This window comes from Herpailurus yagouaroundi, unplaced genomic scaffold (genome assembly GCF_014898765.1).
Source record: "Herpailurus yagouaroundi ecotype Mexico unplaced genomic scaffold, PumYag 161, whole genome shotgun sequence".
NCBI lineage: Eukaryota > Metazoa > Chordata > Mammalia > Carnivora > Felidae > Herpailurus > Herpailurus yagouaroundi.
In genome coordinates, this window is record NW_024412402.1 from 11,324,894 (window position 1) to 11,348,487 (window position 23,594).

Below are 23,594 nucleotides of genomic sequence, written 5' to 3' on the forward strand. Positions count from 1 at the left end.
GCACTCAGCTTCCTGAAGGGACATGCGGTGCCTGGCGCTCTCCTGAGTGAACTTCGTACCGAGCGTCCTCAAAGTCTCGGTGCGGATTTAGGCTTGGATTCTTTCGGAGAAAGAATGTAAACTTGCAAACATCATTTGAAGGCTTAAATGATTTATGTTACATTGAAATGACCATTTTTGCTCAAAAGTCAAAAAACAGACAAGAAATTAAATGACACTTTGAAGTGTGTAGCACTCATATTTCTGAAGTTACTGCAGTTTGGAGCTGCACTAAGGCTTCTGGGACACCCTGTATTAACCTGCTTAATTCTCACGATCACCCTACGCAGCGGGTGCTGTTATTCTGCCCACTTGCAGATGAGGAAACCAGCGTTGGTGGAAGTGATGCGGATTTCCCCAGGGTCACACTGTGAGCAGTGGCAGAGCTGGACTGGGGACCTGTGCTCTGTCCCCTAACAGTCCCCCCCCCCCCCCCGAAGCCCGCCGCCCTGTCACTTCACACTTCCCTGGCCTCTCCCTGAGCTGCACAGGGTAGGACCTGCGGCATGGGGTCTGGGGTGGGGGAATGCAAGCATCCACTGTCTAGGCAACAGCGTGGCGGGTACAGACTCCCGCAGGAGCGGCCCTTCGAGTTTCCACGGCCGGCAAATGAGAGCGAAGCCAAGTGCAACCTGAGCGCCAGTACAATTCTGATCGGCCAAGAGATGGTCCAGGAGGCCTCCATTTCACCTGCGGTGCCAAGCTCCCAAGTGTCCCCTGGCCGGCCTGGGCCCTTGGCCCCAGGCCTGCTTATGGACATGACCCCCAGCCTCCTACCCTTGCTGCAGCTTGGCCCACTCCCCAATGTACCCAGGCTGGATGAGTCAGGGGTTAAAATGAGCCCTGTCTCCCTGGGGCAGCCAACCCCCTTGCGTCAGCCGCTGTCATTTCCTGTTGCTCACGTGAAGGGCTCCCCAACCTGCCCAGCCAGGGGAGGGACTTGTTCCCCAGGAATCCCAGGCACTCCTGGCCCCCGGGGTAGGGGATGGGTAATGCCCCACATCCCAGAAGGCTTCATGGCCCCTCTCTGCCCAGATCCACTCTGCTTTCTGGCGTGAAGGCATGCCAGCTTCTGTGCCCTTGCCATTGCCTGGATAGAAAGCCCCTAGCTGAGTTTCCGAGGCGTGCCTCCACAGAGTTCAGTCCTTCCCTCCTACCCAGGTGTCCAGGACAGGTGAGTGGAGAGTCCCGCCAGGTGCTTGGGAACCTCCACAGTGGTGACCTCAGAGCTTCCCAAAGCCACTTGCTAACACCATTGGAATGAGGCACTGCTGATGTGCTGACCTTGAAAGGTAAAGAGGGCTGAGAGAGGGGTCCTGTCTCCCTTCAGCTACACTCTCTGACCCTTAACTGCTATCTGCTTGGGCACTGTCTGGGCACAAGCATCAGCTCCTAGGTTGAGGGATGTTCTGGGAGACGTGGTGAATGCAGATAGGGTGGAGGACCGGGGTGGGGGCCACTTGCGCCTGCATGTTCCAGGAGCTCTGTGTATACCTCTCGGTCCCCAGCAGCCTCAGTGTGTCCCCTCGCCTCCAGCCTGTCACTGGTAGCTCTGTCTGTCCAAGGCTTGCACTCAGGGACCCACCAGTTTAGTGCCTAATCCTCTTGCATGCCTTGGCTGAGGGTCAGTCAAGGGAATTTGGGTCTGTCTCAGTCTCTTTTGCTCCTAGTAGTTGCCCAAGGGCTGGGAGAAGGGTGAAGGGGTGAGAGAGATTGGAGATTAGGGCAAGAATCCTGACTGGTGGAGAAAGGGGTGGGCCCAGGGTAGTATGTCTATAGTATGCTTCTTGATTTAGGGTTTGGAGGGGGTAGGCAACTCTACACTTCCAAGAAAAGGCAAAGGAGTGGGCCCTCAGGCAGTATCGGTATCCTTAAATTCTCTTTCCGAATCACCTCTCTTGGGAGCTCTCTTGGTGCCCCCTCCCTAGGGGAGAGGCCCAGTCTCCCTGCTTTTCCTCCAGGGCTTATCTTTTTTCTGTTCCTGCTGCCTCCTCTGCCTCTGCCTGCCTCCTCTGAGCCTTCGCCTTCAGTCTTGCCCACAGCACCTTCCAGGCCCTGTTGGACAGCCTATCACATGCTCCTCCCAAACACCCAGGGCTCTCTGGACAGCAGCCCCGCAAAGCTCACATACTACAGGGGCAGCTACTGACCTGTGTCCGGGGGCACTGGACAGGATCTGGGGGCTTCTCCTTCCCCAGCAAGGCAGGGAGAGCAGTGGAGAGCCGGGAGGCTGGAGTCTGACTGGGGCTGGGTAATCCGGAGCTCAGGTTACCGACTCCGATATATATAGTATCTTATCTGACCTCACAGAGATGGCTAGCTCAACTCACTTGCATTCCAAGCCCGGGGAGAATTAAAGGGGCAGAGGCAGGCCCTCCCTCGAGGTGCTGCCCTTATGGGCCAGGGCCAGGCAAGGAGATCCTGCGAGGGCTCTCTGAAGGAGGGGGCATTTTGAAATGGACAGAAGGGGGACCCAGGGGAAACAGAACTGGAAAGAGGGTAGGGGGACGGTGGGGGTGGGAGGAATAGAGGCAAGAATATGGAGAAGGAGGTGTCGGTCACAGAATGAGAGGAGAGGATGAAGCCTCAGTGCTAGTCCCAATCCTCCCTTTCGAGGTGGAGTAGCTCCAGAGGTCCAGGGCATACAGGTAGTGGGAGGCAGGCGGGACCTGCTCTCAGGTATTCAGTCCAAACTCTTACAATGGACTTCTAGGCCTGGGCTTATAGTCCAGCTCATTCTTTTTTTTTTATTTTTTTATTTTTTTTTTATAGGCTCTGACACTGTGGGCAAGGCACGTTAAGCTGCCTGAACCTTAGGGCGTTAATCTGTAAATCAGGAGTAAAAAGGATAATAACGCTATACCTCACAATTTGAAGAATTAAATAGAATAACATAAATTTCCCTGGCCTATGATTAAGAGTTCAATAAACGATAATAATGATTATGCTGAATACTTCCACTTATTATTACAGTTAGTGGCGGTATGTGTAGGAGCACCTACCAGGGAAACCTTCTTAGGGAGAGCAGGGCCTCGGGGCTACCCATTGGGAGTGCTCTGTTCTAATGCCAGATGACAGCCCCATGGGTTTCTGAGCTGGTCCGTGTCCCATAAGTGGCGTGGGCAAACGACTCTTGCGATATTCCGAGATGTCCAGCCCATCCAGCCGAGAAGGGCCAGGCCTGTTTCGGCTCCTTCCCCCTTTGCCTAGAAAAATAGAGCAAGTGCAGCTGTCCCCAGGCTACCAGGAGAAAGCTGCTCTGGGGTGGCTCCACTCTACCTGTAGGAGTGCTCAGGATTCCAAGGCCACAGAGCTGGGCTGGGCAGGCTCACAGGAGGAAGGAGCAGGATTCTTAACCTCTTGGGCCTTGGTGCTCTTGTGTGCTCCCGGTCCGTGGCTCCTGTCTCCCGATGGCTCTCCCTGAGGACTGGGAGTACCCAGTACTCCACCCTGTCTCAGCAGAGGCTACTGACTCAGCTTGGGTCCTGGTGATGCACTTCAGAGGACGCCCTCGTCCCTGGCCCTCATTCCAGTCCTCATTCCGACTCCAGTTTGGTACGCATCTACAGTATTCAAAGGAGTGGGGGATGCCCCAACCCCAGCCGGTGCTTATGCCGGTGCCTTGGGGAGGTGAACATCACCACGATCTTCAGTGCAGCCCCATTCTAGAAGGCAGATCAGGAGGTAGGTGTTCATTCCTCGGAGGACAGCTAAAATGGGTTGGTCAGGGCTTCCCTTGGCTGTTAAGTAGAAGTTACTCGCCTTGGAGCACCGCGTGCCTGCTTCTGGTTTGGGATTGGTGCGAATTTCAAAGATGCCTCTTTCTGGTTTGGGATTGGTGGAAAATCTCCCCTTCCACTTAACTGCTGCCCTACCCCCACCCTCACCCCTTCGGGCGAACTGACCGGAGACAGCCCCCAGGAGCTGAAACAGGGTGGAGTAAGTGAACTGGATGTACACGTGGGGAGGGGGGTTGTCAGTGTCCAGGCGTCACTCTCAGGCCGTATACCACACAGGGCACAGAGACCTGGACCTGCCCAAGCGGCATTTCCTGAGAACACACTGATCAGCACACAGATGGCTCTTCCTGGCACCCCGGGTCTGTCAGCTGGCAGGTTTCCCCCCTCCCACAACTGGCACCCACAGCTGGAGCTCCTCCACACAGCTGGCGCTCGCCCTACATTTCTGGTGCCCGTTCTACCCAGGCTGTCGTTGACACCTCACTTTCTGAGCCTCCAACGGCACTGACCTCCGCATCCCTCCTCCCCAGTCTGCGACAGGTGGCACGTACCTGCCTCTTCTCCGAGGATGGACGAGTCGAGCCGGGCACAAGCATGGAGCTGCGGGTGAGTCCCGCCTGGTACTGGCGCGGCGCAGTGAGCAGCAGCTGACGCAGAGGGCTCCCTGGCCTCGGCTCCTGCCCGCCTCTCCCCCACCTCCGCCGGGGGCCCAGAAAGGACCTCCCCGGGAAATCGGCGCCACCCAGCGGGCAGCCGCCTCATTGCGCCCGGCCGGCAAAACCACGCCGCGCGTCTCGCGTCACTGAGATGCGTCAAGGCTATTGGCTTGTTCCAATTGTGACGTCAGGAGAGCCCCGCCCGGCCTGGGTCTCCCAGGCGACCGGTATATACAGAGAAGCACGTGGAGGCAAAGCCCGCGAGTTTGGAAGGGGTGGAGCTCGACCAGAAGCGGACTGGTATGTGTCAAGGTGGGACCCAGTGGGAGGGTATTGGGAACGAGAAGGGGTTCCCGGGAGAAGGCCCAGCCTTTGAGCCCTGGGGTACAGATACCAACTTCCAGGTTTGAGGGAAGGCTAAAATGTTCCCGCTCCTTCCCACCTGTCTGGGAGAGGGTCTGCTTTGGCTCTCCTTGTTTTCTCTCCTCTCCTCTTTCTCCACCTCTCTCTCTGCTCATTTTACTAACATGAGACCAGTGATTGGGGATGACTCTCTGGGGAAACTGAGGCACCGCGTTAGTGGAAGGGAGGTGTTTTTTTTTTTAGTTTTTTGGGAAAAAGCTAAGACAGAACTTTGCGGCTCCCATTTGTTGTGTATCCTGTGGTGTTGAAGAAAATCACACAGCCAGGTAGATTGGCGCCAAGGCAAATCCAGGTTTTTGGTCTTTCCAAGTGTCCTTAGCTCCTTCTCCTGTTCTCTGTGGCTGGTATTTCTGTCCTTCACCGTTGCCTTCAAGATCTTCCTTGTCTTCTGTTTCCCAGAGAAACTAGAGCCAACCAGAAGGGAAATACTTAAATTTCCGCCTGCAAACATATCTGAATCCATTCTTGCCTCTGCTCCAGGGCAGTGAAGGAGGCTTCCCTCTCCTTGTCCAAGATGACTCCCTTTGATCTTGATTCTTTATACTCCTTCGGGGTCCTCCTTCCTTCATGTTTTATGGATAGCTCTTGGATGTGCTGGGCACTCTTCTAGGCACAGAGGATACTGCAGTGAACAGAACAGGCAAAAGTTTTGCCTTCAGGGAGCTTACATTCTAGTAGAAGCAGAAGACAAATGAGTGAAATATGTAGTATGTTAGATGGCAGTAGGAGCGATGGAGGCAAACAAAACACAGGCAGATACACAGTGTGTAAGGTGTTGTCAGAGATGGTCTCAATGAGAAGGTGACATCTGAGTGACCTGAAGGAGGCGAGGGAGTGAATCATCTGGCTATCTAAGGAAAGAATGTTCTAGGAAGAGGGGAACTACAGATGCAAAGATCATGAGGTAGAAACACAGTTGCCATTTTTGTGGAAAAACAAGAAGGTCAGTGTGACTGGCGTGAGGACAGCTTGGGAGATGAGGTCAATGAGGGAAGGCAGGGATTGCACCCTCTAGGGCCCTAAGGCCATTTTCATGGACTTCAACTTTTACTCTGAGATGGGAGCCATTGGAAGGTTTTGAGCAGAGGATGGCACATCCTCTGATGTCTGAGAACACATCTGAAAAGAGCCAGGGAACACATCTGAAAAGAAGCAGACCATTAAGGACGTCACTCAAATTATCTGGTGAGAGATGGCGGTGTTAGTGTGGTAGGAGGCAGGAGGGTGGGGAGGTGTGGTTAGGTTCCGGACGTACTTGGAATGTTAAGAGCCAATAAGGTTTTCTGATGGATGAGGTGGTGTGAGAGACAGGGAGGAATTTTTGGCTTGAACATTAACTGAGAAGGTGGGTAGGAGGAGGGCAGGAGCTTGGTTTAATAATGTCAAGTTTGAGATGTCTGTTAGGCGTGTCAAGATGTCAAGAAAGTGGCTGGATGTGCAAGTTTGGCAGGGTCTGGGTTGCAATATAGAATTGAGAGCTGTCAGCATATGGCTGTTGTTTAAAGCCGTAAGATTAGGGGAGGTCACTGAGGGAGCAAATAGAAATAGATGTGCAAGGACCGAATCCTGGAGCTCTCCAACATTAAATGGTTTTAGAAACGAGTAGGAGCCGTCAGAGACTTAGGAGTGGCTAGTGAAGTAGAGAAGGAAAGAATCCAAGAGATGGGTGCTATGTTGTAAGCCAAGAAAGGAGATTTACCAAGGAGTAGAGAAAGATCATTCGTGTCAAATGCTGCTGATGGATTAAGTAACCCAAGTCTGGGAATTGATTTAGAAGGCTCCTGATGACCTGGAAGGGTACGAAGAGAAGGATGGGGTACAGTGTAGAAAACTCTTTGGAGGAGTTTTGTGGTAAAGGAAGGTGGGTGGGAAGTAAAAGGAGAAGTGAGGTCAAGAAAAATTTTTATTTTTATTATTGATTTTGAGAGAGAGAGAGAGAGAGAGAGAGAGAATGAGCAGGGGAGGGGCAGAGAGAGAGAGAGAGAGAGAGAGAGGGAGAGAGAGAGAGAGAGAGAATCCCAAGCAGGCTCTGTGCCGTCAGTGCAGAACCTGACTCATGGCTCAGTTCCACCAACCGCGAGATCACGACATCAGGAAAGCTACCCAACCTGGGCACTAAGATCTCCTATGTGCAATCCTAGTTGCCTGTTTAGTTATAACCAATTACTGGACCCCTTGCAAATTTGGTCCCTTTCACCATTTCATCCTTGGAGCTCTCTTCTCCTTTAGGTTGTATCATATAAGGCTTTTCTGGTTTTCCTCCTGACAGTTTCTTCCTCCTCTTTATTTCTAGTAGCCCTTATAGCATGGTGGTTGTTCTGGGTGCAGATTGTAGATTTTCTGGGATGACTTCTGATTCCTCTGGTTACTAGCTCTGAGGCCTGCAGCGTTCCTATCTGTTTCTTCACGTGTAAACAAATGAGGCTGGTAGTAGTACCCGCCCTGTAGAGTTGACTTGAGCATTAAATGAGTTAATATGCATGAAAAAACCATTACAGCAATGCCTGACCTATAGGCAGCACGTGAGAAGATCGCTCTGATCTGCTATTCATTCATCACCTGCTCCTTGTACGGACTGATGACGCCAAAACCTGTAGTTTCAGCACCAGTCATGATTATCTGTCTGCCTCCTGATATGCCCTTGGACACCCCATCACCATCTCACCCTCAACATGTCCAAGCCTTAAACTCATCGTTCTTCACTTAGTTTGTTCCCATTCCTTTATTGCCTACATCTGTGAATGGCATGATCGTTCATTCAATTTCCTACTCAGAATTTGCTGGTTTCCAACTTCTCCCCTCACTTAATTCTTAAAACAAAAATTTTTTTTAACATTTATTTATTTTTGAGAGAGAGAGACAGAGCATGAGTGGGGGAGGAGCAGAGAGAGAGAGAGAGAGAGAGAGAGAGAGAGAGAGGCACAGAATTCAAAGCAGGCTCCATGCTCCCAGCAGTCAGCACAGAGCCTGACTCGAACTGTGAGATCATGACCGAAGTCCATCACGTCCAAAGTTGGACGCTTAACTGACTGAGCCACCCAGGTGCCCCTCCCCTCCTTTAATTCTTACAGAGGGATTATTTTAGTCCACAAACTCAAAGATGCAGGAAACATAACATTGTTTTTCTGTAATATACCTACATTTTTTCCCCTTCCCTTCCCTTCCCTTCCCTTCCCTTCCCTTCCCTTCCCTTCCCTTCCCTTCCCTTCCCTTCCCTTCCCTTCCCTTCCCTTCCCTTCCCTTCCCTTCCCTTCCTTTTTAAGGAGAAAGAGAAAGAGAGAGCACGGGAGGGGCAGAGGGAGAGAAAATCCTAAGCAGGCTTCAGGCCCAGCCCAGAGCGCAAAAACGCGGGGCTCCATCTCTTGAAATCAAGAGTCCAACACTTAACCAACTGAGCCACCCAGGCGCCCCTGTAATATACCTACATTTCTGTTTGGAGTGGTGGACACTTAGTTTCAGACAGTGACGGAATTTCCCCTCCTTTCTCCAAGGATTGCCTGAGTTTCTGAAGAATGTCCCATATATATTTGCCAGAGCACTAGAGGAAGTGGGCCTTGTTATTAAATGGCCAGCCAAGTGTCCACTTAAATGTCTACTGCCTGGTTCCTGCTTGCCTGGCCCCTTTAGGTCTGGTGTCTTTATGCTACTTCTGGGTCACTCTTGGATACATAGGAATCATTCTTGGGGTAGCAAGAGAGAGTGTGACACTGACCAGGGTTCTAGCTGCCTCCAAAGTAGGTTACACTCTGCAGTCATTTCCTGTTTCTGGGACTGTGTCTCCTTTCTGAGGCTCTACCCAGATGTGGGGATGGAAGCATACTGATATCAGATCTCAGAACCTGCTTGGGGGTTTTGCTGTCTAAGGTGTCTGAGGACAGAACCCACCATCTGTTCTCTTATCTCTTCCCTCTGGCTGGGGGTAACGCCAGTGGGAGTCTGGCTTTACCCAAGATCTTTTCTCTGCATCTTTTGTATAGGTTTTGAGTCCTTTCAGTTTTATTAAGGGCCTAGGCAACTCAAATCCAAAAGCTGAATTTTTTCCCCCTGGTTTTTGCTGTCTCATCCCTTTACTGAGGCATAAGCACAAAAACTTGGCTGCTTAAAGTGGGACTATGCGGAGAAAGGGAAGCGAGTGAAAATACTGTTTAGAAATATTATCTCACCATGTTTCCTACATCTGCTGGGATCGGATCTTTTTGATTTTCTGTCTTTTGTTCCCCGAAATTTCCCCCCATTCTATGTCTATTGCTTCTGTTTTCTTTTGGAGTTTTATTCTGTTTCTCTTAGTTCGGGCAATATATTCCTCCCCAGCCATTGACAGTGGAGTTGCTGAAATGATAGGAGGTTTTGCATTTGAAGACCCTTGATGAAAAGTAAAATTAGGAAGACTGAGTGAGTTATGAAATGCCGATATGTGATTTAAGTTCATTAACATCTAACATTAAAAATTTAGCACACTAGGGGTGCCTGGGTGGCTCAGATGGTTAAACATCTGACTCTTGGTTTCAGCTCAGACCATGATCTCATCATGGTCATGGTATTGAGCCCTGAGTTGGGCTCAGAGTGGAGTGCAGAGCGTGCTTGGGATTCCTCTCTGTCCCTCTCTCTCTCTGCCCCTCCCCTGCTCGTGTTCTGTCTCTCTCTCTCAAGATAAATACACTTAAAAAAGTTTATTACAGTAAATAAAGGAAGTGTCAGTAGCATTTTACAGATCTTAAATTAGCAGTAGTGCGCACACTGTCGTGCCTGTGTGAGATCACCTTTTTTAGGATTGCCTAAACACACTTTCCGCAAGAGTGTGTTAAATCTAGTTTGTTTTGATGTATGTGCTATATAGTTGGGGTTTTCCTCATGCCAGTGTCCTTCTCCAAACATCCAGTGCCGTCCTGGCTTTAGGTCTTCCAGTTGGCTGGGTCCCCCTCCCTTACCGCCCCCCCCCCTACCGCCCCTCTCCTTCATGGTCTTCACGTCAGCTTTGGGGAGACTTCTATAAGGCGGGGGGGTCTGCCTGACATTGGACTCTATGATTTTTGGCACCTTGGTAGGGAGATACAGGAAAAGCCATCATTTAAAAGTTTCAAGCAGTTTTCAGTTTCTAGAGAGAGAGGGGCTTCAATTTATCTTGGGGCTGACTGATTCTTTGCTTTGGGAAAATCACTACATACAAAGGGCTTTTCGTTTCCTAACTGTAAAGCAAGTATCCATCACTGAGCTGAGAGGAATGTTAAATCTGGTGGAATGGGAATTGTGTTCTTATCTCTTGCTTTTTAAATGTTTATTTTTATTTTATTTTTGAGAGAGAGAGAGAGAGACAGAGAGAGAATCCCAAGCAGGCTCTGCCTGTCAGCTCAGAGCCTGACGCGGGGCTCGAACTCACAAACCGTGAGATCGTGACCTGAGCTGAAATCAAGAGTCGGACACTTCGCCGACCGAGCCACCCAGGCACCCCTGAACATTTAATTTGTTTAACTGTGATTCCTTTAACCTTACATTTGAGGAGCCATCCGAGACTAGTGGCTATCATGTTGGACAGCTCAGGTCTAGATGGCAGGAAACTATAAAGACGTTAAGTCCCAAAGCCTGAGCCCAGAGCTATGATGATGGCCGTCGTCATGAGAGAACACAGAGGCGCTAAGAGGCTGAGTCACCCCCATGTGAGGGGTGGCGCTCCCCCAGAAGGCCCTGAAGTAAGAGAGGGCAGCGTCCTGACTGTGTCAGGGCTCATGTCCAGAAACTTAGTGGCTCAAAACAACACGGTCTATAGGTCAGAAGTCCTGGTGGGATTTGCTGGTTCTTTGGCCAGGGTCTTATGAGGCCAAAATTAAGATGTTGGCCAGGCTGGGGTGCCTGGGTGGCTCAGTCGGTTGAGCGTCCGACTTCCGCTCAGGTCATGATCTTGCAGTTTGTGAGTTCGAGCCCCGCGTCGGGCTCTGTGCCGACAGCTCGGAGCCTGGGGCCTGCTTTGGATTCTATGTCTCCTCCTCTCTCTGCCTCTCCCCTGCTCATGCTCTGTCTCTCTCTGTCTCTCAATAATAAATAAAAAAAGTTAAAAAAACATTAAAAAAAAAAAAAAAAAAAAGATGTTGGCCAGGCTGGCTCTTAGCTGGAGGCTCAGGGTAAGAATCCACTTCCAAACTCATTTAGGCTGTTGGCAGAATCCGAATCCTTATGGCCGCAGGTGGGGGGAAGGGGCTTTGTTTCTTCCCTGGCGGCTAGTTGGGATGGGCTGCCTGCTCCCAGAGGCTGCCCACATTCCTTCTCAAGTGGCCAGCATGGCATGTCGAATCTCCCATGTGCATTTTCGGCTTCCTCTCTTTCTCTTCTGCCACTAGCCAGAGAACATTCTCTGCTTTTTAAGGGCTCATGTGATCATGTTAGGCCTACATGGATAATCTCCCTCCCTTAAGATCAACTGTGCCACATAACATAACATAATCATGGGGATGACATCTTACTTCACGTATGGACTCCAGGGATTAGGAGGTAGGGAATCTTCAGAGACCGTTTTTAGAATTCTTCCACCGCTCCCACTTTTTGATAGGAGTATTTTATATTATCTACTCTCCTCAAATCTGTCTCATCTTCTCTCCATCTCCTCATCTTCTCATTCAGCTGATGACCTTGCTGCTTGTATGAAAACCCCTGCCCTCCCGACGTCGGGTTCACACACCTCCCCACCTCCCACACCCAGTCATGGCCAGACTTCCTGAAAGAGAAGCCTGCATTCTCCCACTTACCCTCACTGACCACTGTAGTCTGGCTTCTGTTACCAGAACCCCATTATGCTGCTCTTGTTAAAGCCACTGGCTGGTTATCGATGGCTGCATCACACACCACTTCGAAATCCAGTGGCTTTAAACAATTTATTAATGTATCCCATCCTGCTATGGTTGATGGGCTCAGCTGGGAAGTTCTCTCTTGAAATTTCTTTCTCACGAGGATGTGGTCAGTAGCAGCTGGGCCTGGAGTCATCCAAAGGATCTGCTGAGTTGGACGTCCAAGGCAGCACACGGACACGACTGGCAGTTGGTGGTGGCTCTTGGCTGGGAGCTTAGCTGGGTCTGGGGACTGGAGTGCCTACACATGGCCAGTTATTTGACTTAGGCGCTCAGAATGGCAGCTGGGACACTTCCAGGAGGGAGTGTCCCAGGAGTGAGAATTCCTGGAGAACAAGGTGGAAGCTGCAAATACTCTTATGATCTGGCCTTGGAAGTCGTGCAGCGTGACTTCTACCATATGCTATTGGTCATAAGCAAAACACAGGGCCATCCCAGCTTCAAGGGGAAGGGATTACGCAGGGGCATGGTTTATTTAGGGGGCCATCCTCGGAGGCTAGCTACCGTAGTCACCAACAACTTGGTCTCTTCATCTTACTTGACTTCCTCCTCCTCCTTTTGTCATCCTTCTCTCTCCTCTTCCTCCTCCTGCTTCTTCTTCCCTTAGTTTTTATTTAGTCATCTTACTTCTTAACAGCAGTTGATCTAGTTGATTGCTCTTTTTCGAAACTTTCCCTGTTTTGACTCCACAGACCCCTGGCTTTCCTCTTCCCTCTCTAGCTCCTGTTTGATATCCTTTGCTTCCCCCCGAAACTCTAAATATTCGATCATCTCAGATTCTAGGCCTGGGCTTGATTATTTCTCTTTGCCTTCCTGCATGATCTTTTTTGTCCCATGGTCGGTGCCTGCCACCCAAATGCTGATGTCTACCAAGTTTTATTTCTTTTTTTATTAAACATTTGTTTTAGGGACACCTGGGTGGCTCAGTTGGTTAAGCGTCCGACTCTTGGTTGTGGCTCAGGTGATGATCTCACAGTGCGTGAGTTCGAGCCCCATGTCGGGCTCTGTGCTGACAGTGCAGAGCCTGCTTGGGATTCTCTCTCTCTGATTCTCTCTCTGCCCCTCCCCCACTCACTCTGTCTCTCTCAAAAGTAAATAAACTTAAAAAAATTTTTTAGTGTTTATTTTCGAGAGGGAGGGAGGGAGAGAGAGAGAGAGAGAGAGGGAGAGAGAGGGACAGAGACAGAGCGTGAGTGGGGGGGTGGTGTGGGGGCAGAGAGAGAGGGAGACACAAAATCCCAAGCAGGCTCCAGGCTCTGAGCTGTCAGCACAGAGCCGGACACGGGGCTCGAACTCGTGCACCGTGAGGTCATGACCTGAGCCGTAGTCAGAAGCTCAACTGACTGAGCCGCGCAGGCACCCCTACCAAGTTTTGTTTCTAACCCCGACTTCTCCCCTGTGCTCAGAACTGGGCTATCCAGCTGTCTTCTTGTTACTTCTATTTGGATGTCTGATGGGCAGCGTAGATTTAACATATCTACTTCTCTATCCTAGCACTCTCCCAGCCTTTTCTGTCTTAACACATGGCATCCATTCATTGATCAGGCAAAAACCTAGGGGTCATCTGGGATTCTTTCTTCTTTCCTTTCAGCACCTCCACTTCCATCCAAACCACTAGTTAGCAAGTCCTCGCTGTTCTTTGGGAGCAGGCCTTAACATATTTCTTTAAATATGCTTAATTTTTATTGCTTAGCGAGCTGATCTATTTATAGAGAAGACATATTACATTACTAGGTTTGTCATGTAAAAGCAGTGTGTGACCCCATCCCAAATTCTCATTTCCCCAAGCAACCACTCCCCACTGTTTTGGCTAGTTTTTTTCCTGCTGTTTACATCTGTATTTGGGAATTTCTCGCATCGATAGCTATTTCCTGATTTTTCCGTTTGAAGTAATACCCGTTTTCTTTCACCTGTGGAAATGAGGTTAGCTTTCTTATATGCCTGTTTACTCCCCCACCAAACACGCTTACCCTTTTTGCATGTCCAGTATAGCGTCCTCACAACTTTTGGTTAAAGTTTAAGTGTTCATTCATCACAGTTTAGTGTTTATATTCGTATGACTATGTAAGTATTCTTTATAGCTAAGCCATGTTATATGCTATGATTAGAATTCGATTTTTCTTCCCTCTGGAATTAATACTTGCCATCTTTTTTGTGTGTGTGGTTCTTGTTGAGAATTTAAAAAAACCTTATTTTAGGGGCACCTGGGTGGCTAAGTCGGTTAAGCGTCCGACTTCGGCTCAGGTCATGATCTTGTGGTTCGTGAGTTCGAGCCCAGCGTCGGGCTCTGTGCTGACAGCTCAGAGCCCGGAGCCTGCTTCGGATTCCGCGACTCCCTCTCTCTCTGCCCCTCCCCTGCTCATGCTCTGTCTGTCCGTCTCTCTCTCAAAATTAAATAAACATTAGAAAAAATTAAAAAATAATTTATTTTAAAATAATTAATATAGGGGCACCTGGGTGGCTCAGTCGGGTAAGCGTCTGACACTTGGTTTCGGCTCAGATCATGATCTCATGGTTTCGTGGGTTCGAGCCCTGCATCGGGGTCTGTGCTGACAGTGTGGAGCCTGCTTGGATTCTCTGTCTCCCTCTTTCTCTACCCCACCCCCACCTGCTCTGTCTCTCTCAAGATAAATAAATAAACTTAAAATAATTAAAGACATTATAGATTTATGGGAAGTTGCAGAAATACCATAAAGAGGGCCTGTGTACCCTTCACCCAGTTTTCCCACTGGTAACATCTTACATAGCTATAGTACAATATCAAAACGGGGAAACGGATATTGGTAAAATCCACAGAACTTATTCAGCTTTCATCAAGCCTCTCACTTTTAGTTTTGTGTGTGCCTGAAAGGCACCACTTTTGCTGCTGTGGTTTTTGCCCAAACTGTTGTAGCGTCTTCCTAGGGTTAATGCAATATCCTCCCGGTTTTTTGCTTCTACTGTTGTTGTCTGCTGCCCTTAGAATAAGATTCACCCTTTTCACCGTGACCTGCAAGGCTCCACGGGACCTGGCTCTCGTCTGCCTCTGCAGTGACATCCCTTGCCTGAGCACCTTGAGCGAGTGCGCCTTTACTGTCCCTCTGCCTGCGTGCACTGCCTGCTGCTCTTGAAAAGGCCAGCTTCTCTTCCAGGACTCAGCCCAAGGGCCCTCTCCCTAGACTTGCCCTGGCCATCCTGAGTAAAGTGTTCTCTTATCGCTTCTCGTGTGTAGATGATCCCAATCTATACTCATCAGACTTAGTCACTGGTTTACTTGCTTAATGTCCATGTTCTGTGTGAGAGCATTTTTGTGGGGTGGGAACCTGTCTGTATCATTCACTACTCTGCTCGTCACCCTGCCCGGGGAATTACTCCCCGGCATGCAGTGTGCACTTAGCGACTCTGGGGGTGAGGATTGCCTGGGTCAGGGACCCTGATGATGGGCTTGTGTGTTCAGAGAGCTGTCATATCAGCCAGCAGCGGTGAGCTGCCCTGGAGAGAGGCTAAGGCCTGTCCTTTAACTGAATCCACAAAGGCTTCCCATCCCTCTTCCCATGTTTTTCAGGATACAGAAGCAATAAAATAATACTTCTTTCTTTGTAATCACCTTATAACATAGTAGAGCCTGCTTTTTGTGCTAACTCCTACTCATGACTCCTTCTCTGGCAAAGGGCCCTGCCTATATATTCCCATAGCACTTTATGGAGGACTGATTTTCATTTAATGAAATTCACCCATGTTCAGTATACTGAAACTTCCAGAAAGTTCCCTTGTGCCTAGGCTGCTGCTGCTTTTTAAAAACTGTGGTAAAATACATATAACATAAAATTTACCATTTCGGCCATCTTTAAGGGTGTGGTCCGGTGGTGTTAATTAAGTATGTCCGTATTGTGTCTCCATGACTACCGTCCATCTCTAGAATGTTTTCCATTTTGCAAAACTGAAACTCTGTACCCATTAGATACTAACTCCCCATCCCCCCATTTCTCAACCTCCTCCAGCCCCTGGTAACCACCCATACAACTTTCTGTCTCTCTGAATTTGACTTTGGTTTCTTCTTTTTTTTTCCTATTGTGGTAAAAAACACATATGACATTTATTGTCTTAACCATTTTTAAGTGTGTAGTTCAGTAGGATTAAATAATGGCTTACTTTTATTTTTATTTTATTTTATTTATTTATTTATTATTTATTTATTTTTTAAGTTAATTAATTTGAGAGAGAGTGTGCACATGTGCTCATGAGTGGGGAAGGGGCAGAGAGAGGGAGAGAGAATACCAAGCAGGCTCTGTGCTGCCAGTGTAGAACCCGAATGGGGCTCGATCTCACGAACTGAACCATGAGATCATAACCTGAGCCCAAATCAAGAGTTGGACACTTAACTCACTGAGCCACCCAGGAGCCCCAGTGGCTTCTTTTTCAGGTACGTTTAGGTTTAGTTGTGAATGCAGAAAACTCCAAATAACAGTAGCACAAAGTCGGTAGTCCACAGCTGCTACCACGAAGTACCATCACTAGGAACAGAGGCTGCTATCTTGTGCTTCGTCATTTGTAACACACAGCTTCTATCTCATAGTCCGAGATGGCTGCTCTAGTTCCAGCCATCAAGTCCACATTCCAGCCAGCATAAAGGTAAATGGGGCAGAAAGGCATGTGTTTTTCCTTTAAGAGCACTTCATAGGAAGCACACGTCCTTTTGCCCTCACGTCCCATTGGAAAGAACTTAGCCGCGCAGGCACATCTTGCTGCAAGGGAGCTGGGAAATGCAGTCTTCATTCTGGACCACATGTTCCATTTCTAATTTGTGGGTCCTACTGCTGAGAAAGGAGGGGGAATACCCAGCAATGTCTGCCACAGCTTCCCTGCCTCATGGCACTGATCACTGCACTGAGATCAATTTCTTCTTCCTGGACTGCAGATTCCCTCAGTCAGGGGCTGTGTCTTTTAGGCACAGAGCCAGGTCCTTAATGCTTGTTCTACAAATAAATGATTCCAGCTGAACCATCTTATTTTGAATATTAGAGAAGTGAGGCATTAAAGAGTGAAGTGACCAGGGTCATCGAGTCCAGGTTCTGACCTAATTCAGGAAACTGCTTTACTGCAGACTGGGCAGGTGACCTCCACTGACCATGCCCACTGCTGGGCACTTCCCACCTCTGCTGCTGGGCAGCTCCAGCCATCCAGGGCCCCTTCTGGGTGTGGAGCCGAGCCTGGCCTCCCTGGAACCCTCCTGTGGTCCCACGTTGCCCCCTACACCATGTGTCCACTTCGCATACCTTCCCCTGGCTCCAGGTGTTCCTCTGCCCCGCACGGATGCCTCCTGTGAGTCTTCACAGGACATGAGCCTCCCTGAGGCTAAGGGCCCTGGGCAGGAAGGCAATCCATCTCTGTCCTGGGCTGTGTGGAAGAGAGCTGATGGCCCCCACACTTCTCCAGGACTCTGAAGGGCTCCAGCTCCAACATTTCCCCTTAACCCGAGATGGCTGCTTTCTCATGCAAAGACAGACGTGCTCTTTGCAGCCCGGAAGCTGCAAACACAGGGAGGGGATCGGGGTCACGCTGAGGAGGCTGGAGGATGCAGGTCACAGGTACCCTGGACGCCGTGTAGATTTATTGGTTGACCAGTGAAAGTCCCTGCGTCTCCTCATGGTGGCCTCCTTGCTCTTCCCGAGGGAGTTGCTAGATGTTGGAGAGACCTTTACACTGTGCCCTGTGCAGCTAGTCCTCTGTCTCAGTGGATGATCTAGTCGGAAATGGGTGTGTGTGGAAAGGAGCTTCTGTTGCTGTTGAGCAAGAAGAATCCAGATCCCAAGGTAGGGACTGACATGGCTGAGGGGGACATGGGAGAGGGGTGAGGAGAAGTAGGGAGGAGGTTGATGGGCTGGGGTCTGGGGCATGTGGGCAGGAAGCAGGGCAGGCCCCGCCCTCTTTATAATTAGCCATGTCACCGTGGACGTCCCGCAGCCTCCTCAAGACCTTCTGACTTGCCCAGAGACGACCTGATGGCCGTTGTGGCCTGCCTCTGAGGGCCCAGATCTCCCCCAGCCCACAGCATGGTCTTTCTGGGTTGGCTTACGTTGTGAGGCCTGACGGCCCAGGCTTTAAGTTGTAGGGTTCCCTTTTGGGCCCGCCTGTTCCTCTCTTCTCTTTTCCTGCCTTCCTAGAGCCCCTGGTTCTCTGATGGCCTCTGTGGCTTCTTAAGCTAGCCTCACCCACTGCAGGCCTCAGGCTCTCCTCCCCCAAGCGTGGCTGCAGGGGGCAGCACCATCTCCCCAGGACCCTCTGCGTAGTGTGGCTGCTAAACTCCAGGGGAGCTGCTCCCGGTGTGACAAAGGCCACATAGGAGGCTTTACACAGGTGCCAGGGGCTTGCGGTGTTGTCACAGTTGAGGCTTCACACCTGGCTCCTCAGTTCCTTCCAGAAAGCCCTTCCAATTTTAACTCTTACCACCCCATGGGTGGCATTCAAACTCCCTTCCCCCACAAAGGCTCTTTATTTTCTTGGCGTGGCGCTCAAAGCTCCCAGCAGGACTGAACAAGAGGCGCCTGTGTCCACTGACGTCCTCTGGAGACCCCAGGCTGGCTGCACCATGCTGAGTGATGTGGGCCTCATGGTCGGTGATACACAGGCGGATCCCTCTCCCAACTCGCAGGCTTCTCTTGCCACCTTTTGGCACGGTCACTGCACGGGGCCACTGGCAAGGCACAGGCGTCGACGGGAGGTGTCAGGAAGAGTGGGAGCCGGGGGCATGAATTTAGATCCCGGGCCTTTAAGTAAAGGCTTAGAATCAGCCTCCACCGTGGGGAATACGAAAGGAATAAGCCCCTGGATGGTCACCACCGCCTTCCCCCAAATTTCCCGGGGCAAAGCCGGGAAGGCTCTCTGGGGGAACCCGGAACCACCTCGTGATCCTGTTGTAGCTCCCAGCACGAGGATGGCCACTGATGTTCACATTCTACTCATTGACTCTCAGGGGAGCGGGCTTGGGGAGAGATGGAGGGAGCAAAGCAGAGAAAGGCTAGAAGACAGATTCCAGAGGCTTGGTTTTATTGTACACTTTTCTTTTTCCTCAATGAGATACCATAAGCTGTGGTGGCACTACACACAGTCACAGGACGGGGCACAGCTGCCGGCTGGGGAGCTGGGTGTTGGGAAAAAGCCATCTCTTGAGGCATGTCCCGCTCACGGGTCTCACTCCATGGGCTGCCTCAGACGCCCTTGCCCCCCAGGTCCCCGAGAGGACAGGCCTGTGGGGCAGAGGGCCGTCTCAAGGCTTGGCCACCGGCCAGAAGGGGTTGGCGCTGTCGGGGGAGGGAAGGAAGAGCCTCCCAAACGCGGGCCAAAGTCTGCTCTGCTCTGGGACTCTACCTGGCCTGACTTACTGCCTGCGGGCCAGAGTTCTGGAAGCTCTTAGGAGCTTGGGCCAGGCTGGGAGGAGGCTTGTCCTCTGCCACCCTCTCAACGGCTGCTTGAGGTGGTGAGGGACAGCAGGCTCTCAGTTTTAGTTTCATCAGGCAGAGAGGGCTGATGGACCCTCTCTTCTACCCCCTCTCCAACCCGCCAGTAGATTGCTCCCAGGCAGAATCTGCTTTTTCACGGGGCCGCACCAGGCCTGAGGCCCCTAGGGAACCTCGGCAGTTCCCTATGTGGAACTGCTTCCCGTATGTGGACGGCTTCTTGCTGTGGCAGAGGCTGCTCCTGGAGATGTTCCTTCTCTCCTCTTGTGAGGGGCCCCAGATGCTTGGTGGTGCCCTCACATCCGGGCTCTTCAGGCACCATCCCTGCCTGCTGGGGGATGTGCTAGGCCCAGATGCTTCCCATCCTCCTCCTCATCCAGGTCTCTCCTGGGCCTCTGGTCCTGGTGGGCAAGGATGATCCCCCCCCCCCCTCCCAGGGACTGGCATCCCTCCATCCTTCTACCCCTCCCATGCCCTCACTCTCCATCACATTCCCAACCCTGGCTTCCCTTTTCACAAACTCCTAAAGAAAAGGAAGGATAAACCAGACAGAAGCAACTCTGGAACAAAGAGTTAAAAAAAAAAAAAAAAAAAAAAAAAAAAGGCCCGGGGGTGGGGGGAGGGTGTGAGCGGCAGTGGGGCTGGGGAATGGGTAGACGATGGCATGCGGCACTGGGATTCCTTGTGAGGGGTAGGGTCCCCATTTCTCCCCAGGGTGTGTGAGGGATTGAGGGTAGGGGGTCAGCCAACTCCGAGAAGTAGGGTCTCTGGACTGGGCCTTGTGGCTTCCTGCCCAGCCAGTCACAGGGAGATGAAGTCCATGGCCTGGAGGAGAGGCAGGGAGAGCAGAAGCAGCAAGAGCCACGAGGTGTTCTGGGCCAGCAGGCTTATGCCCTCACACTTGACCAGTTTGTCTGTGGGGAGAGAAGAGGGAGGAGGGGTAGGGCAGGAAAGAAGAGGCCCCAGGACTCAGGCAGGCACAAGCCCTGAGAAGGGCACGTTCCCTTGGGGAGGCTGGTGTCAGGATGTCTTAGCCGGAACCAGGGCCTGTCTGCTCGACTAGAACCGCCTGTCTTTCCCACTTGCAGGTTCCCGAGCTCTTGGACAAACATCATATCAGATCTTTATTAAGCATCATCAAAAGAAAACTATGGGTGTTTTCTAGGTGGGGAAGAGGAGGGCTGGGGAGGCCAAGTGATTTGCCCAGTCACGGTGGAAGTGCCCGCTCCACCGCTCTGCCTGTCTCACCGTTCGTTCCCTCAGCCTTTCTCCCTATTCACACAGAGGGCAGTGGTTCCCCAGGGCACCAGGCAGCAGTTGGGGGAAGGGGGAGAGAGGTTTCTGGGGCCCCTCTCCTCTTCGGCCCAGTCAAGGGGGACTGCCTTGCTGTCCTAGCCAACCCTTTCCTCCCTAGCCTCCCTCTCCCAGCTCACTTGGACTTGTTGGGAGCTCGCCTCACCTCTGAGCACAGAGACATTCTTGCTGGAGCTGGTGGTAGACTGGCCAGAGAGCTGGAGTTCACATGTGTACATCCCCTCGTCCTTGGTGGTGAAGCCGGATAAGTAGAGGACCTTGATGTTGTACTTGCTGGTGAAGTTGGTTCGGGAGCGGTATGAGTGCTCAGGCACCCCCATAGTGCCAAAGATCACGTGCTTCTTCTTCTCACGGGTTATGCTGAACTCATACTGGATGGGGGAGGTGGTGGAGTTCTCGTGGCGGCAGTCCAGACGGAGGCTCTGGTCCACCAGGCAGGCCGTCAGGCTGGTCACCTTCTGCCCACGGGCTACCTGCAAGACTGGCACCGGCAGTGCCCACATCCAAGTTGGGGGCCTGCAGAGCCGGGGGCCTCCCACCCACATTAACAGTAGAGAATGGCCTGGCCAGGGAGGGCACAAGGGTCTGTTCTTTGGGCACCCTTCCCCACCCCAGAGGTCCCCGAGGGCCAGTTCAACCTCCCCGTTGCAAACTCAGCCTCCCTCCCTCATCATCTTTAGTCCTGGGGTTCCAGGGGCAGGAGATCTTGGGGAGCTGATGTAGGTTCCTGGTTTCCATTTGGAGATTCCACCTCATTGTGGGGCAGACTCAGTAGACTGCTTTTCCGAAAGCCACCTCAAGCAGGCAGAAGATCAGCTAGGCTGCTCAGCTGATTTAGGGATGAAAAAGAGCCCTCTCTCCCTTTGTCACCTCCTCCCTCTGAGGTTGGCAGGAAGAAGCTCGCTCCTCTGAAGGGAAGGAAGCCAGCGTGCTTTGAATCCCAGTCCCAGCCCTGCCCCTTGCCCAGTACCTGTCAGCAAAACAGCGATGCCGATGGTGGGGTTCATGGTGCAGAGAGCTCAGTCCTCGATCTGGGGGTGGGATAGGATGGGTATCAGCCAAGAGGTGGGGTAGGTGTGCCCACACTTGCTGCTCGGGCTGGAGGGCCTCTGCCATGATGGCCCCGGCAGCCATGGAAGCTGCTCTCCGTGGTTGTCCCCTCCCACTTACTAGTGAATGTGACACTGCCACTAGGTGCTTTCCCCCCTCCAGGAAAGCGAGGGGGAGGGTGGACACACCCTATAATGGTGTGTGTCTGCTGAACTCTTTGAGTGAGTGACTTTTACCGTCTCCTTTTCCCTTCGGGAAGGCAAAGTAGACGTATCACAACATTTACCACTTTAATCATTTTTAAGTGTCCAGTTCAGCAGTGTTAAGTTCACTCGCATTGTGGTGCAACCCCCAGAACTCTTTTTATTTTGCGGCACTAACACTCTACCCATTCCACAAAAACTCCCCATTCAGGGGCTTTCTGTTTCTTGTTCAGGAGAAAATCCCCAGTGCCCAAACAGTTCCTGGCATATAACAGATGCTCAAAAGATACCGAATGAATGAAAGAATCAGCTTTAGATACCTACGGCGTGGTGATGGGTTTAGGAAAAATGATAAACCTCTGGCACTGAGAACTGCTCCATAGTAAGTGACCCACAAACATTAATTTCCTTCCTCTGAAAGGACTGTGTGGCTAACGTGCTTCCAGATAGGACTGTCCCTGGCACACAGCTAACGGTGTTCCAGAATGTCTGTGAGGGAAAGCGACTGTGCTCTCTGATTGCATATGTTCTCTGATTGCAGGATGTTTCCAAAATGTCCAGCCCTCTGGGCATGTCTCTTGAGCCCTGCTACAGTAGACTCCCTGCCTGGGCTCTGTGCCTTGTCTTTTTCCGAAGCCTACTCTGGACCAATATCCCGGCGTGCACACGGGGCAGATAGCTTGGCCTGTCCGCATCAGGGCTCACCGGGGAGAGGCCACGGGAGTGGCCTGCGCCGGGGGATGGGGGGGGGGGTGGGTACGACTGCCCTGGTGCCTGTGCCCAGGTGCACCGCCGGTCGAATCCCAGGGTCCCTGGCGCTCAGCCCTGAGGCTGGGGGAGGCTGAGGTCCCGCGAAGCCTGAACCTGCAGTCCTTACCCCTTCGGACTTGTAACTGAGAGGTGCCTTTGGGAAGAAAGGGGGTCGGCATCTGGCCCTGACCCAAGACATTTGACGGCGGGGGGGGGGGGGGTGTGAGCTTGAGATCTAGGAGGGAAAGGGGAAGCCTCGGCTAGAGGGCTAGAGCGAGCGGGGAAGAAATGGAGCTGGGGCTGGAGGAGGGCTGGAGAGCCAGAGGGGGGTGGTTACCGAGCGGCACAGATGTTTTCATTTCCCTGCAGCCCAGAGCCCAGAGAAGTTCTGCGCTCCCACCCTCTCCAGCCGCCGTTTGACTAGCCCCATCCTCATTCCGTTTCTGAATTTCACTCGGCTCCTCTCCCAATTGAGGTCCCCCCTTCCCCCTCGCCCCCGGTCTCCGTTCTCCCCCCCCCCCCCCCCCCATCCGCCCGCCTTCCAGTCCCCGCCCGCAGCACTGCGGTTCCCCGGTCCTTTGACGCCCCGCACCCAGCCCTCCGCGAGGTCGCAGGGCAGAGACTCCCTCCAGCCGGCGGTCATCCGTCCTCTCGCCGCAATTTCACCGCCCCCACCCCACGCCTCGGCGAGCTCGGTTTGGGGACGTCTGTGTGGAGAGCAGAAGCCAAGGCTGGCTGTCCTTGGCGCCCTTCCTCCAGGTTCTCCTCCTGCGCCCCAGCCCCAGACAGCCGTCCCTTAAGCGGGCGAGAGCCCGGGAGCTCCTACCGCAGAAGGCGGGGTGCGGCCCGGCCCCTGGCCTGCAGCGAGCAGTTGCGTCCCGCTCTCCGCTGCCTGGGAAGCCGACCCCTCCCCGAGCACCGCGGAGCTCCCTGCCGGGGCGCCCCCGAACCTTTTCCCGAAGCCTCGGGTCGGGAGGGCCTCTCCCAGCGCCCCGGGCGCCGCCCTGGCTCCTGCTCCCACCTGGGCTCCCGTCCTCTGCTGCTGCAGCCTCCCCCGGACGCACCGCCGCCTCCAGTTGCAGCACCCTGCCGGCGCCCGCAGTTTTCACCCGGGGTGGGAGTGGAGGAGCGGGGAGGGCCCGGGACT

General features: G+C 52.3%; 2 protein-coding genes across 8 annotated transcripts in view; both read right to left on the bottom strand.

Annotated features, from left to right (window-relative positions):
* Positions 1–4,446, bottom strand: part of USP2 (ubiquitin specific peptidase 2) — a 25,190-nt gene extending 20,744 nt beyond the window's left edge. For 2 of the 5 annotated variants that reach the window (XM_040483306.1, XM_040483300.1), the window contains exon 1: positions 4,331–4,446. The gene's annotated coding sequence lies outside the window, so the exon portion shown is untranslated. Of the gene's footprint in view, positions 1–2,189; positions 2,316–3,041; positions 3,246–3,318; positions 3,578–4,330 lie in introns of those variants that run through there. The other 3 variants (XM_040483302.1, XM_040483304.1, XM_040483301.1) reach the window with 3 other exon arrangements.
* A 14,252-nt stretch (positions 4,447–18,698) lies between these two features.
* Positions 18,699–23,594, bottom strand: THY1 (Thy-1 cell surface antigen). Of its 3 annotated transcripts, none has more exons than XM_040483313.1 (4): positions 23,469–23,594; positions 21,415–21,475; positions 20,590–20,925; positions 18,699–20,044 (listed from the first exon to the last, which is right to left on the bottom strand). In XM_040483313.1, exons 2-4 carry the CDS (start codon positions 21,449–21,451, stop codon positions 19,932–19,934), a joined length of 486 nt encoding a protein of 161 aa, XP_040339247.1. In that variant the 5' UTR covers positions 21,452–21,475; positions 23,469–23,594; the 3' UTR covers positions 18,699–19,931. The 3 variants fall into 3 exon arrangements, with proteins under 3 accessions (XP_040339247.1, XP_040339248.1, XP_040339250.1); XM_040483314.1 differs by having other exon boundaries at positions 23,398–23,501; XM_040483316.1 differs by lacking the exon at positions 23,469–23,594 and adding an exon at positions 23,274–23,297.